The sequence below is a fragment of the Ailuropoda melanoleuca genome, chromosome 2 (assembly GCF_002007445.2).
Source record: "Ailuropoda melanoleuca isolate Jingjing chromosome 2, ASM200744v2, whole genome shotgun sequence".
NCBI classification, from domain to species: Eukaryota; Metazoa; Chordata; class Mammalia; order Carnivora; family Ursidae; genus Ailuropoda; species Ailuropoda melanoleuca.
This window is the reverse complement of record NC_048219.1, coordinates 137522612-137537829: the sequence shown is the minus strand read 5'-3', so window position 1 is coordinate 137537829 and position 15218 is coordinate 137522612. Positions and strand designations below refer to the sequence as shown.

At 44.0% G+C, this 15218-nt stretch overlaps 1 protein-coding gene across 2 annotated transcripts in view; it reads right to left on the bottom strand.

Moving 5' to 3' along the window:
- The window catches only part of CERS6 (ceramide synthase 6), a 311818-nt gene extending 309503 nt beyond the window's left edge, over window positions 1–2315 (bottom strand). The window contains exon 1 of one of the 2 annotated variants that reach the window (XM_019796708.2): window positions 1791–2315. In XM_019796708.2, the coding sequence (XP_019652267.1) occupies window positions 1791–1960 (170 nt within the window). In that variant the 5' untranslated portion in view covers window positions 1961–2315. The remainder of the gene's footprint in view (window positions 1–1790) is intronic. The other variant, XM_002916510.4, reaches the window with a different exon arrangement.
- Window positions 2316–15218: the final 12903 nt, after the last annotated feature.

The window sequence follows — 15218 nt, the reverse complement described above, 5'->3', positions numbered from 1 at the left end:
TGAAATCAGCTTTCTGCATATAGGTCATTAGCTGACAAGCTTTTGTTATCCAAAACATAAGACTACACACCTTTTTCAAACGCATTTGCTGACTACAAGTGAGCCCAGGCAGAACCGATCAGACGTCCTAAGGCAACTGTGTGTGGAGTCCCTACTAAGGAGCAACACGGAACAACCTGCTGATTCTGAGAGGCTGTTTTTGGAGAGATTGCAAAGTTAGACATGAGCTCCTATTTTCTGTAAGTAAACATTTGCTCTAGAAGCAACTCTAACCTGCAAACACACCCACTTTTTCACAGTAAGTCTCCGTGCTAGATAGGATCAATGAGGTTTCAATCATTTTAAAATAGGTCTTAAAATCTGTTCCTTTGTGCATTTCAATCTCTGCATGTGAACAGCTGACTTCGTTCAGAAGCATCAGTATTGACCATTGAAAAATACACCTTCCTTAAACAAAAGATATTTTTTGTTCCCATGAAGCTTTTTCTGTTGCCATTTCCAGAAACAAATGACACAAAAAGGCAAATTTTGCCATTCTCAATAGCGGTTTTAGACAAACAGAAACAGCAAACAAAATAACAGCAAAAGCTTAAGAAACAAAACCAAGGGTGAGTTGGGGGCAGGGGAAGAGAGGTGGAGTGGACCCGAGAAATGGAGTCTAAACTCTGTGGTCTCAGAAATTCAGCCTTTACCGATGAATGGGGGGCTGGGAGAGGAGAGGAAGGAGAGGCGAGGTTTTCAGTTGAGGAAAAGAATTATGTGCTGCTGTCCTGGTTTTGTTTCAATAGCTCCCGGGCAGTGCACAGCACGCAAAATCGAGTTTTGTGACTAAGACTGATTCAATGAGTAACACAAGTTTGTTCATGACACAACGGAGCTACGAACCAAATCCGGAAATTATACAAACAATAAATAACAGTTCTTTAAAATGTTTTAAGTGCCTCTGGTACAAAAGTGTACGGTTATTCATAGGAAGCAACTATCTATTTAACATCACCATGTTGCCCGCTCTGCACGCGTCCTGCCATATCCTCTTTTAAGAAAACCGCTAATGACCTAGAGTGCTGGAAGCCTAAAAACTATTGTCATGTATCTCCCCGGACGGTGAGCCTGATACTCAGTGTCACTGATAGAAAAGAAACAGCGGCCAGAAGCCCAGGAGTCCCAGGCGAATTCTTCTGAAGCACAGTCCCGACAATCCGCGTGCCGGAGTGAAAGGACTGGAAGTGTGCACGGTCCCTCCGCCCTCCCGGCCGCGCGTCCGCAACGTTCCAGGCTGTCAGGTGGGTGGCTACGAGCCTCGGCGGGGAAGTCCTGCCCAGCAGCGCGGCAGCCCGCCGGGCGGAGAGGGGCCAGCCCCGCGGAGTGCGCCGCGTCCCGAGGCCGGCCGGCGCTCACCTTTGTTCGCCGGAGCCCGCGGCGGGGAGAAAGGCGGGCCAAGGAGGGGTGCGGGGGGCGACCCCAACGCTCCGCGGCCCCTCCCAGGCGCCCCGGAGGAAATCCGTAGCTAGCTAGATCCTCCCAGGCTCCCCGAACGGCAGCCGGGCTGAGGGGTCAGCAACCCCTCGCCGAACACAAAGGTTGGGAGAAGCGAGCGCGAGCGCGAGCGCTGGGGGCGCGGGTGCGTGCGCCACAGAGCACGCGAGTGTGCGTGTGCGCGCGAATGTGCGCGCCCGGGTTCGTGTGCGTGTGTGTGTGTGTGAGAGAGAGACAGAGAGAGAGAGAGAGTGTGTGTGTGTGTGTGCGTGTGTGTGTAGGGGGAGGGGGAGGAGCGCTCCAGCCCTTCTTACCTCTCGAAGATGAGCCGCACCATGAAGATGCAGAAGGCCAGGGGGAAGGCGAGATAGAGGTCCTCAGCCTGCGGGAAGGTGGCTTCATCCGTGTTCTTCAGGTCCGCCCAGGTGACATTGTGTGGGAGCCAAAACCTCTCGTTCCAGAACCAGGCTAAGATCCCTGCCATCTTGCTTTGTCCACTCCAATCGTGGGCTCCCGTGGCCCACCGAGCTTTCCGCCGCGCAGGGCGCCGGGGGATGCGCGCGCGGCTTGCCCGAGCCTGTGCCGCCGCCGCCTCCGCGACCGCTGCTCTCGAAGGCTCGCGGCGAGCCCCGGTTCTCTCCTCCCTCTGGCCGCGCTGGGGAAAGGAGCCGCCTAGCCCGTCACATGGCAGCCTGGGCCGCTCGTCCTGATTGGCTCGCCCACGCGTCAAGCAGGGAGGCACACGCGGCCAGCTCGCCCACGCCCGGAGGGTAGGGCGCAGCCGCTGCGCCCCAGGCGCAGGAGCTCGGCTCCCGGGAGTGCCGGCCGGTCTTGCGCTGCCCGCGCTCTAGCTCCGCGCGTAGGACAGCGACCTGGGGCAGGCCCCCCAAATCCGCCCTAGCCTGCCGGCTTCCTCGCACATGCTCAGAACGCCGGTTCCTGCCCCCACTGGAGTTTCAGGGGTCTCAGTCCGCTTCCCGGGCGCCTACATGTGTTGGGGAGGCAGGTAGGGGTCGGGGCCGATCTTCAGAACCACCCCTGCATTGAGAGAGAACAGCAAAAGAAGAAGTAGGGGGCTCAAAGAGCAAAGGAGGAAGAAGTAGCAGAGAAAGAGCCATGCGCTCCCGCGCTTGGAGAGGCAGGGTGAATGAAAATCAGGAACTGGGGCGGGATGGTTTGGCAAGAGTCTGCCTCTACCCCATCCCTGCCTTTTCCTCATCCCTGACTTTCTGGCCTCTTTTGCTACTGCTCATCACCACACCAGTTACTCCCAGGAAACAAGGCCCTCTATTTTAACCTATGAGGTGGTAGACGAAATTAGGCACTTAGGTGCTATTTGCTAATGATAATGAGGACGATGATGATGATGACAGCAACTCGGCATTCTATAAAACTGGCACTCTAAAGGAACCTCTCATAGAATGCCACCGGGCCACATTTTCGCTTCGCATGGATCAATAGAGAACCTCCACTCTGCTATTTGACAGGTTATTATTCCTAATTTTTGAATCTGAAACCTTTAAGGTGTTAGGTCTATAAGGCCTAGCCCAGGCATCTTCACTCCCACAGTACATTTCCTCATTGATAAAATGAGCCATGTGGGTCAGTTCAGTGGCCCATGCAGACCTGGTTCTGGGGGTATTTTGTTCATTTTTCTCACAATCATTCCTTTTCTGCCCGGTTCTGCCAGTAGGTTGTAGTGGACACTTCCAAGAGGCATATAAACAGTCCCTTAACACATGCTTCTTTATTCTCCCTTCCCCACCGACCACCACCCTCTTTTCACCTCTTCCCTTTAAAGTAAAACTCTAAAGAATTGCCTGTGGTTATTCCTTACAGTTTCTCTCTCCTCCATTCTCTTTTGAACTTCCATCTGGGCGTTTGCCTCTCTCTACTGCCCTGAACTGCTCAAGCTCACCGATGATCTCCTTGCTGCTAACCAAAGGTCAGTTCTCAATACCGCTATCGGCAACATTTGGCCAAGTTGTTCAGTTCCTGCCTCTTGAAACACCTCCTTGTCTTGGCTTCCAGAAACCACATTCTTCTGGTTTTCCTCCTACTTCATGGCCAGGTATGCTGAGTATGCTTTTTGGTCCTTTTCAGAGTGGAGTGGCCTTGGAGTTGGTCTTTTGTACCCTTCACTTTTCTATCTACATATAATCACTTGGTGTTCCTATCCAGTCCCATGGCCTTCAATGTCATACTGATTGCTCCCTATTCATATCTCTAACCATGAACTCCTCCTTAAACTTCAGTCTCCTAAATTCACTATCAATTTGGCAACTCCGCTTGGATGTCTAAGAGCCATTTCCTATCCAAACTACTAACCTTTCCTCTAATTTTTTTTTTCCTGTCATCTTGGCTCAGGCCAAAAACCTGGAAGCATCTTCCTAATGACTGATTTCTAATCTCCTCAGATGTCCTTCCTTATCCATAATAAATCTTGTCAGCTCCATCTTTAAACCAGAATCACACCATCTCTCATCACCTCTTCTGCTGCCATCTTGGTCCAAACCATCAACACTGCTCACCTGAGTTATACCACTAGCCTCCTAACTCCAAGTTTCAGCTCTTATCTCTTTACAGTCTACTGTCAGCCAGTGATCCTGTAGAAATGGAAGTCAGCTCACTTCTGTGCTTAAAGCCCTACTGCTTCCCCATCCCTCCCTAAGTAAAAGCTAAAGATACTTCAGTGTCCCAAGATATTTGGCTCCATATTAATTCTCTGACCTCATCTACTCTCTTCTCTCTCATCTGCCTCTCCCTTACTCTGCTGTGGTCACCCTGGTCTCTCCGGCCTTCTTGGAAAACATCTAGCATGACTTAGCCTGTGCCCTTGATTTTCTCTATCTCTGCAACTTGTCCCCCCACCCCCCAAATTTCCATACCTACTCTTGCTATAACGTTACTTACTCCATGAAGCCTTCCCTGGCCACCCTGGTTAATGCACAACCCTCACTCCCACCCCCACTCTTCCTATCTAACTTCCCTGCTTTCTGTTCACCCAAAGCACTTATCACTACCTAACACAATATATATTTTACTTATTTCTTTATTAGTCTCACATTTTACTTATTTCTTTATTAGGCTCACATTTCTTTATTAGGCTCACACACGCACTAAAAGGTAAGCTTCAAAAAGTCCAAGATTTGTATCTATCACTATTCTTTTTTTTAAAAGATTTTATTTATTTATTAGACACAGAGAGAGCACAAGCAGAGGGAGAGGCAGGCAGAGGGAGAGGGAGAAACAGGCTCCCTACGGAGCAGGGAGCCCAATGCGGGGTTTGATCCCAGGACCCCAGGATCATGACCTGAGCTGAAGGCAGACACTTAACCACTTAACCAATTGAGCCACCCAGGTGCCACTGTACCTATCACCATTCTATCCCTAGCCCTTAAAATAGTGGCCAGCACATAGTAGGTACTCAGTACACTTGAATTAATGAATCAACATCACTCAATCTCATAGAAATCCTTTCTAGGAGAAGAAAAACTCTGAATAAATAATTTTATTAAATATGTGTATACTCATGTGAAGAATAGAGTAGACATAAAGATGGGATCTATCAGATCTCGAGTAGTGTAGGAGAGGTGTCCTTAAAGTGAGTCTTCATCGGGGAGTAGGTATCACCATTCCCATTTAAGACCAGGCATTTGCTCGTTGTTACTGACGGTCCCCCAGGATGATGCCTTGGATTCAACTGCGTTCTTGTAGGCCACAGAGAGGAGGTTGCTAGGGTGACTTGTCACCTTTGTGGCAGAAGATCATCTCATGGTGGAGCCTGGTCTGCTGGGCCAGAGGGACTCCCTCCATGGCTGCCTCTGGTCCTTCGTGTCACTCTCGTATATGACTATCAGGTCTAGAAAACTAGGACTACCCTAGGACTTCTCTGCTGTCCAGCGGGTTCTGCTGTGTTCCCAAGCATATACAACAGGAACTGTTGGTAAGTTAAGGCCCTGGAGCCCTGGAGCCTGAACTTTGACCAAGAGCAATAGAATCTAGTAGATAAACTTTTATTCCTTTCCTTCCCCTGCAATGGGACATACACGGTAGCTTCACACAGCTTCCCTGAAAATACCCTGTGATACAAAACAATCAGCTTATTCCAAAGTGGGGGCCCACTCAGTAACTCACTCCCTTATGTTTCCTTTCTTTCTCTCATTCTTCTTTTCCCTCATTCCTGCTTCCCTGAAATTACACTTCCCTGAAACGACTCTTTTTTCTAGAGAAGACAAACTAAGTTAATGTTACTCTCCTATTCATTACCTTTGAGAAGGTGGTAGGATTTCAGGAACATTTTGAAAAGTTAAGGTTGTTGAACAATGGAAAGAGAATTTACTACTTATTTGTGAATCTTGCACAAGTCACTTAGTTTCTAAAAGCATGTTAATGCCCTTAGAATGTAAAATGTGAATGTGTAAGTTGCATACCAATAGTGGCTGTCTTGCCTGAGCTATTCTACTGTCATGAGGCTCCCATGATGTAACATGTGGGAAGGGGCTTGTAAACTCTTCACCTCTATGCACATGTACCGGGTAGCACACCTTACCCTTTTATCTGTCCAGCATATCTCCTTCAGGCACTAGGGCTTTCCAAACACCCTCCAACCAAATGACTACCCCAGAAATGCAATAGGGTAAAATGCCACTTCATGTCGACCATATTTTATTGGTTGAGAGATGGACCCTTAGCCTGAGATGGTAACTGAAGTCCTTCATCAGGTATTAGGGCAAGAATCAAAAGCAGGCATCTTTTTTTTTTCTGTAACTTGGACTCTCGGATTTCAAACTCAGAAGTTGTTAGCCCCATGCTTCATCATACGGATAGAAAAAGCAAAAGCTGGGGAGCCTGGGTGGCTCAGTCATTAAGCGTCTGCCTTCGGCTCCGGGCATGATCCCAGCATTCTGGGATCAAGCCCCACATCAGGCTCCTCCACTAGGAGCCTGCTTCTTCCTCTCCCACTCCCCTCCTTGTGTTCCCTCTCTCGCTGTCTTTCTCTGTCAAATAAATAAATAAAATCTTTAAAAAAAAAAAAAAAGCAGAAGCTAGTGGGCATGAAGAAAGAGGAATAAAGCAGATCTGTAGAATTAACTAAAGGTAAGAGACATATTTCCACATGGTACCTGAAGGCCAACTTGTTTCTCACCTTTAGGTTCCATGAAACAGTCGCATATCTTCATACAAAACATTATTCTAAGAATACGTATCTTTAACACTTTGCTGACCTCAGTTCAGCCCCCAGGGGAAGGTTTAGTCACAAGAAAGACACCTCCCAAGGAGGCCACTCTACCTGTGCAGGAAAGACTTCTAATTGCTGCCCCAGGAAACCAAAATACAATTGATTCATCAGACATGTTTGTAGTTCAACCCAAAAGCCAATAGTCAGTCTGTAAATAGAAGAGGGAAGGAGAGAGAAAAGGGGAAAAAGTTTTTGTTGGGGGTAGGGGGTGACACTGCCTATACTGCATATTAGGAAAGTGTGCTTCAGGTCTTGAATATGAAACATCACATGAGAATATACCCTCTTTTTTCCAGGCAACTGGGAAATATCAACAAAGCTAAGCATTACTTCTCATTCTTAGCCACACACCCAGGTCTTAACCTTTCTACATATATTTCAGTCCACCTCTTAGATGCAGAACAGCCAGTTTAATTGAATTGCCACTGTGAGTTGTAGAACACAGAACTATAGGACTTGTTCTAAAAAAGAACACAAAATCTTCTTGGGGAGCAGGATGTACTCACATGAAAAGCCAGATCGCTTACACACCAGCACCACTCATGAAGGCACTGGACCGTACATGATAAGTGCCCATGTACTGCGGATAACAAGGACTTCCTGCTCAGAGGAGGAAGGAAACATTCTGTGCTGAAGAGGTCAAGGAAAGCGTTGAGGAAGAGGCAGAAATGGAACCAGACTTCAAAGAACGAGGAGATCTTGAAAAGGCATGACTCAAAGAAAAACGTGAGGAGGACTTGCTGACACACAAAATATGGCTGAGAAGCTAGATTACAAATGGCCTTTAGTATGAGGCAAAGGAATACTCCGACTTGTTTTAGTGAGAACAGCATTTTATCTGGGATCATATCATATAAGTGACTACAGTCTCGTACACAATACATGTTGAATTACTGCAGGTTTTTAAAAATGTACAGAAAAAAATTCATCTATTCCTTAAAACACAAGATAGTGCTAAAAGTAAGCATCCAATCAAACACTCAACTCATTAATTTTAAGGAAACCTGATTTTCTTTGGGGCTAGTATGGAAATATTGCCAAATTTTATTTCTGCAGTCATTTCTCCTGAATATATAACCTTCTTGCTGTGGTTGGCAAAACTACCCTAAATCTAAACTCATTTTCTGCGGTCCAGATAGTAGTCTCTTGGGTTTTCATTTACAACATATTTAGGGGGAGGGTTGGGAAAGATGCAGTAGGATTCATCCCTGTGGTATGCAGGTCATCCATAGCAATGCAGACAACTCAGCATCTCCTGGCATCTCAGGAAAAGAGTAAGAGCATTTACCTCACAGCATTGGAGTTAGGCTAGGGTTATGGTATTAGTTAGGGTCTGTAACCTGGAGAGGAATTAAATATACATTACTTCCTGGAAACTTTCCAGTAAGACTACTCCCTCCCATGTTCATGGTCTTTTTTGCAAGTGTGTCAAGCACTGGAGGTCTGAAGATCTTTCTCCTCTCTCCCCTACCTTGACAGTTCCTGTCTCTGGAAAACCTTTTTGATACTGACAACCACCAATTACTCTTGTATTCCTAGCTAAACCAAATCACTGGCTGGATTTTCTGTCTTCTCTGTAATAATCAAAGTCTATTTAAATGTTAATTTTCCCTCTTGAAATTTTCTTTAACTTACTAGTGTTATAGTCCGCGTCCCACTAACATTTTAAGCATGACAAATGTACTATGAAACTAACAAAAGGAAAGTGAGAAACAACCAGCTTTTCTGACTGTGGACTTCCACTTAGGAATTATATTCACCTTAGTTACATGTCTGTAACTTCATAGATCTCATCAACTGGGTATAGTCAACCATGATGGCATTTTCTATGTGTACAAACAGATGAACAGCATTTAGGAGGCAAGGCATCTGATTTACTAGCCAGAAAGCCTGACTTCTACTTTCCACTATGCAAAGGTTTTTATAATCAAGGAGAAACAGAGAACTCAACCCATCATCTCAATTTGTGAAAGGAATAAGTAACCTAAAATATTGCTTGAAATTACTGACTTTATATAGAAGCAGAAATTCAGAGTTGGAAGTGCCCTTATACACCAATGAGTACAATTCACTCTCTTTGCTCATCCAAACTGTGATTAAACATCTCTGATGATAGGAAGTTCACTATTTAACAATTGACCCATTCCCTTTTGGCACACCTATGACTATTAGAAAATCCTTTAATGAAGACATTATCTTGAGGAGTATACCAAAATATCCTTAGGTTTCAGATTTGTAAAATAGGGACAGTGTTTTTCTGTTGGCTAGATGGACCTAGAACTCAGAACAAGATTCAAATCTAATCACATCACCTTGAACAAGACACAGCACTCTGTATTTAATCACATAGAAAGTCATTAGGAAAACCTCTGAGTGAACTTCCATGTCACCCAGGCGTTTCTGGCCTCTGTGAGCAACAACAATAAAATAAAGTTTAACTTGCCTACAGAATGATCAAACACTGGCCCAGTGTTTTATGGAGAATTTGGTGCTTTTTCCATAGACATAGACATAGAAATAGTGACCAGATATCCCTGAAAAATTTTTTAACAGTAGGCATCATAGGAATTATTTGTCAGCTGTGTAGACACAGGAAAAATTAAAACTCTTGAAGTTTAAATCCTACAGTCTTCATGAATTCTACAGAACATGAATAACCTTATAGCATATAGGTTCTTGAATAAAATTTAAAATGTAAAAACATGCAGAGAACAAAATGGCCACCTTCGATGTAGAGGCTGAGTGGTTAGCTAGATTACTTATTCGCTAAATTACTTCATGTCAAACAGTAGTTTTAATTCATTCCACAGCAGGGTTAGGACTTAGCATGAGCCATGGTCCTATTGAGTTGCTTTGAGAAGAATTACAGCTGTAACTATGACATCCAAGATGGATGGCAAGAATATGCAATGTTATAAAAAAGTAGGGATTATAAATGCAAATGTCTTTAGGGGCCAGATAGGTAACAACATGGCTGGAACAGTCCAAGTGAAAGAAAAAAGGGTGGACCAGAGATTCTATAGGTATTCAAGTTCTCCTTTTCCTTCTTCTTTTTTGCTTTTTTGTTGTGCTATTTGTTTTATGAAAAATAATGGATGGGCAAGTCAAACACACCTGTTGGCCAGTGTTTGTAATCTTAAGTTACTTCCCTATCTTCACATCTGGAGGACTAAATGTATTTTAGGAGCAATACTTTAAAAGAAATACTTTTTTTTTTTTGGTTAAAAAAAAAAAAAAACGGAATTTATCCAGAGAATAACAATCAGGGTGATGAGGGATATGGAAGTCTTGAAGAGACATTTAATATATATATTAGGTCTACTAACTTTGGAGTTTAAAGAAAAGTAGGTTTAAATGCTGGCTTTGTCAGTAATAGCCACGTTTTTCCTTAGAAAAATTGCTCAACCTCTTAAAACCTTAGTTTCTTCACATGAGCCAGGGTAATAATGCTATCTACCACATGGGGTTAAAGTAAAATTGAAATAAGATCATGTAAATTGTTTAACATTTCAATGGTAACAGTTAATATTATTATGTACTGTAACAACAGTGAAAGTTGACTGTTGAGATAATCTACCTTCAAGGCAGGCTAAGTTTTTCACATCTGGGATTAGTAGAATTGACTTTCACTGAGCAGAGAGGGTGAGGACAACATTAGGAAGGGAGAGACGGGGGACTGGAGGGAGGTTTCAGAGGCCCGGGCACCCTGCTCTGTGATTCCTCATGAGCCATAAACTTATTAGACCCAAACTACTTAAAACCAGTGACATCTTGTAGAAACTTGCAGAGAGACTAGGTTTTGATCCAAGGAGCTTCTACAAACAAGGAATCTGGAGGATATAAGCTAAAGAGAATTTGAGAAATTATGGAGATGGACTTTAAGTCTCAGGAGGTCAAGAAACTGGAATTTTAGTCAAGTGTGTGGAGCAGGGATAGTCTATGAGGACAGATGTATTCCAGTCACCATGGGGGGAAAAAAGGTTGCTGGGAAACATAATATGTATGTTCCAATCATGGAAAGGCTGTCAAGTGTGGGTGATTTGACTTGATCTGTGCAGATCCAGAAGGCAGAACTTGGGACAGTAGGCTAAAATACCCGTAAAGCTGATTTCATCTCCATAGAAGAAATCCACAACGCTGAACAAAGATGAATCAGCGGCTTCAGCAAGCAGTGAACTTGCTCTCATGGGAAGTGCTCAGGCTGCGGCTTACCTGTTACAAATGTTGGAAAAGGTATTCCTATCTGAAACTGACTGGAAATTGATGTCTTCTAAGTTCCTTTTAATACTTTGAATTCACATAAAGCACTATGGAGAGAAGGGCAAGGATAAGACCAGAATCTGCCTTGCCCTGAGAAGTTTCTCCAGTTAGAAAAGGACACTAGTCAGTACACTCTTATTTTAGGACCTCTTCAGTCTTAAACTTCTGCACTCTTGGAGGGTAGAGGGAAGAAGGAACGAAGAAAAACAATGGAGGAAAGGAAAAAGCAGTAGGTAATTATTGTCAGAGAGAAGCACGTTCAAAAGCTAGAGAAATTTAAAAGTTTAAAGAAATGAATCACTTCTTGCTTCATCCTATAACAAGTCCTGAAGTGTTCAAAGGGCCATGTGGGAAGGTGTTGCTAGCGGCTTGCAGGATCCCACCAAAAAACAAAATCAAAGAACTTAGGCCACATGGTTATGTTGGCAGTATCTGTTATTTACCGGTTCTCCTCCCTAGCACTTTGAACATTTTTCTGTGATTTTTTAAAATTTATTTATTTGACAGAGAGCACAAGCAGGGGAAGCGGCAGGGAGAGGGAGAAGCATGCTCCCTGCTGAGCAGGGAGGCTTAACTGACTGAGCCACCCAGGCGCCCCTTGTTATATTTTTAATAGTGAGAAATTAGACATTAGAAATCACTCTATTATATACTATTTGAGAACTGAGACTACCTAAAATGATTGCGTTCTTCCTTTCTCTCATTAGCTGTTAGAGTTTAAGTTCATTTTCATGTGTGGGTGCAAGAAGGAGCGTAGAATTTCAAAGGGAACTTTCACTTGCAATAGTTGTTCATCATTTAGTTTTGACTTCAGAAGTGCAGCTAACACAAATGTTCATGTCCAAGTCTAAAATAACCATTACCTGGCAATCATTAATGTACATTAAATTAAACTCTGCAATGCTCATATTTGGAAAGTACTTGTATTTTTAAGTCACCCCACTAAAAATTTTAAAAAATACATAAATCTACACAATAACAAACAGATCAGCCCTCTTTCATTGTTATATTAAATTTGGTGCAGCACTGATGCATAGAGAGGAGAAACATATCGTAAATATCCCAAGGAATTAATCGATCTCATTTAATTGAATTTGAGACCAATAAACTGCAATACCTTCTGCTGCCCTAATTGCATGTGATATTGTAAGCAATCAGCGGCATGTGATGGATAGGTCTGGGTTGAGATGTTTCTATTTGCCTTGAATTTTTATGATCTCTAAATTCACTTAAACTTTAAAATGCAATTAAAATATAGCATAATCAGAATTTAGGGGGGGAAAACAAGCTTTCAAAACTCTGCCCCCCAAAAACAAAAAGAAAACCAAAAAAACCCCAAAAAACAAAAAACACAACACCAACACAAAGACCAAAAAACCCTCTGTACAGATGTGAGTTGTTAGAAGATTAAGTTCTCTGATTTTACCAGCTATATATTTTTCAGAAGGCCTCCCCTGTGGCTGCCACAGAATTATTAACAAAATCCAAAGCCCTGGAACCTAAATGCTTATTAATGATTTGGTTTAAAAGATTTTTGCAGTCCTCATTTGCATTGTAAAATGGACTTCAGCTCTAAGTTTAGTCAGAAGTTTTAGAAGCTTTGACATGGCACATTGCCATGAGAATATTTTCCCTGTGGGGAAACGAAACTCAAATGTGCTAATTAAGGGTGCTTAATATCCCTCAAAATTAATTCTTTGTTACCTGCAGTGATTTAATTATTCCCTTATGGAAAGCTCAGAAATGCCCTGCATCTTTAAATAGCAGTGGGCCACTCATTGCTACTGAGTCAACATCCACTTTGTGGGTGTTTCTCCTACTCATTGGCTACGGCAGTGGACAAAGAAAAGACTTGAGGTGTCAAAATAAAGCAGCAAAAGGAATTTTCACTGGTGGCTTGTGAAATCAGTTTCATTGATGTCATCATCTCTCAAAGAAAAGAGATTTTTTCCTTGAAGAGGAAAAAAATAATCATTATAGCAATAAAAATGAAGGGTGGGGAAGGGTTGTAATTAACACGAGGTCATTCTAGCTAAGCTCCTGACCACCAGGAGAAGTCAGCCTGCCCTTTCCAGAAAAGTAAAAGTCGGTGTCCTCAGAGGGTGTTGGCTGAGCTGAGAAATAACTAACCATATACAAGACTGTTTATTGTTAAGCAAAAGACTTGAGTGTTATCCAGGTAATTACCATTCCTCCTGGCATTCTTGAATCAAGTAGCTCTCTGTAGCTAGGGGGCACAGTAACAGCTCTCCAGGCAGGTATATACCTTCAGCTCAAATGCCATTTCCACTAGTAGCCAGCTCTGACCACACAATCTGAAATTGCTGCCCAATCTCTGTGTCACCCCCCAGCCCAGCTTTATTGCCGTCATATCACTGGGGACCATCTGAGATGATCTGGTGCGTTTACTGATTTACTAGTTTGTTACTGTCTTCCCACCTGGAGCACGTGGGCTCTGGGTGAGGAGGGCCCTGGCCGTCTTACGCAGAGCTCTGCCCCATCCCTTGAGCAGCCCTTTGGCACCTGAGTAAATCATTATTGAAGGAGTGCAGTGCAGATTTTTTTAATGGCCCACTAACTTCTCTCTAACAATCAAAAAAAGATTTATCCTGGAGCCTCAGCCAGGAAAGGAGCTAGAAATCCTGAGTAGGCAGCACAGAATTCATGTATTTAATCAAGATAGTTGTGTGTGGACCCACAGTCACCGGAACACACAAACCTTTGCACTGAAGCTGTCTGCTCAGGCAAGTTTGACCAGAATCAAAGAAAACTTAGTCCAAGTTGAGCCCTTGGCAGGACTTGCACTGTTATTCATTCTCCTGGGCTAGAATGTTTTCAGCTCAACCCTCATCTGTGCTGTCTTCACTGCATAGAGATTCATTTTTAGTAGATTTAACAAATACTCACAGACCAGCCTTTACACGCTTTGGGAATGAGAGCATGCTCAGAGTGCTTCAGGGAATGGGCAGCTCAGTGCTGACAACAGGACCCCAAACGGGCAGGCTTAACTACTGACACGTGATTCCTATTAATGTGTGCTGGTCTGTCGAGCCCTGCAGGTGTTCTAGGGGGGACCAAGGAACCGGAGTAGGGGAACTTCTTAGCTTCCCCACACTCAGGGCCCAGGGGGGTCAAGTGAGGTTCTGCTCACTTCAATTCCTTGAGGCTCCCAATACGTAAAAATGAGTAATAATAACAAAATTGCTCTACAGAATTATCACATTGACATGTTAGAAACTTTCAAATTGGGGCACCTGGGTGGCTCAATCTTTAAGCGTCTGCTTTCGGCCCAGGGCATGATCCCAGGGTCCTGGGTTCGAGCCCTGCATGGGGCTCCCTGCTCTGCTGGGAGCCTGCTTCTCCCTCTCCCACTCCCCCTGCTTGTGATCCTTCTCCCGCTGACTGTCTCTCTCTCTCTCTGTCAAATAAATAAATAAAATCTTTAAAAAAAAAGAGAAACTTTCAAATTAACATTATTAACCTCCATGAACACAATGCAGTATGATATTGCCATCATAAGATAATTGTAAAATCTGTTTAAAAAGCATGAATTCAGGGGCCCCTGGGTGGTGCAGTCAGTTGAGCATCCGACTCTTGGTTTCCACTGGGATCATGATCTCATCGTCGTGAGATCCAGCCCCGCATCAGCCCCGAGCTCAGCGAGGAGTCTGCTGAGGTTTCACTCCCCCTTTCCCTCTGCCCCTCCCTGTGCTTGCTCTCTCTCTAAAATAAATAAATAAATCTTTTTTAAAAATTCTTTAAAAAACATGAATTCATAGAGCACAGTGGGTCATGTAGTGTGGCACATATGCTAAAGGCCGACATGGAATGTCTCTTCCCTCTACTGCCAGTGAAACTCTAAAACTCTAGATATTACACCATTCTGACCTGTATTTGATAAGGTCCAATGTCTACATTTAAGGCACTTCTTAAACAGGAAGTGTAGGCTCCCTGAGCAGGTCACCACCCCCTGGCCCTTAGGCCCACATGTGTCCTTAATGTCCACCTGTACTTCTGCGACTTCTCCTTTTCTCTGGGCTTTGCTTGTGCTGCAGGACCAAGGAGTTCATCCTGCTGGTTGGTGAACAGTTTACACAGGTGTGCATGCATGTATTATGTCCTCCATTAATCTTAACTTAAACTTTTGGATATGGTTCTCTTTGCCTTCTATACCATCCTAATTCAGTGTCCCGCCAAAAACTCTTTTGATCTACGAACTAACTTTCAAGCTGCACACCAG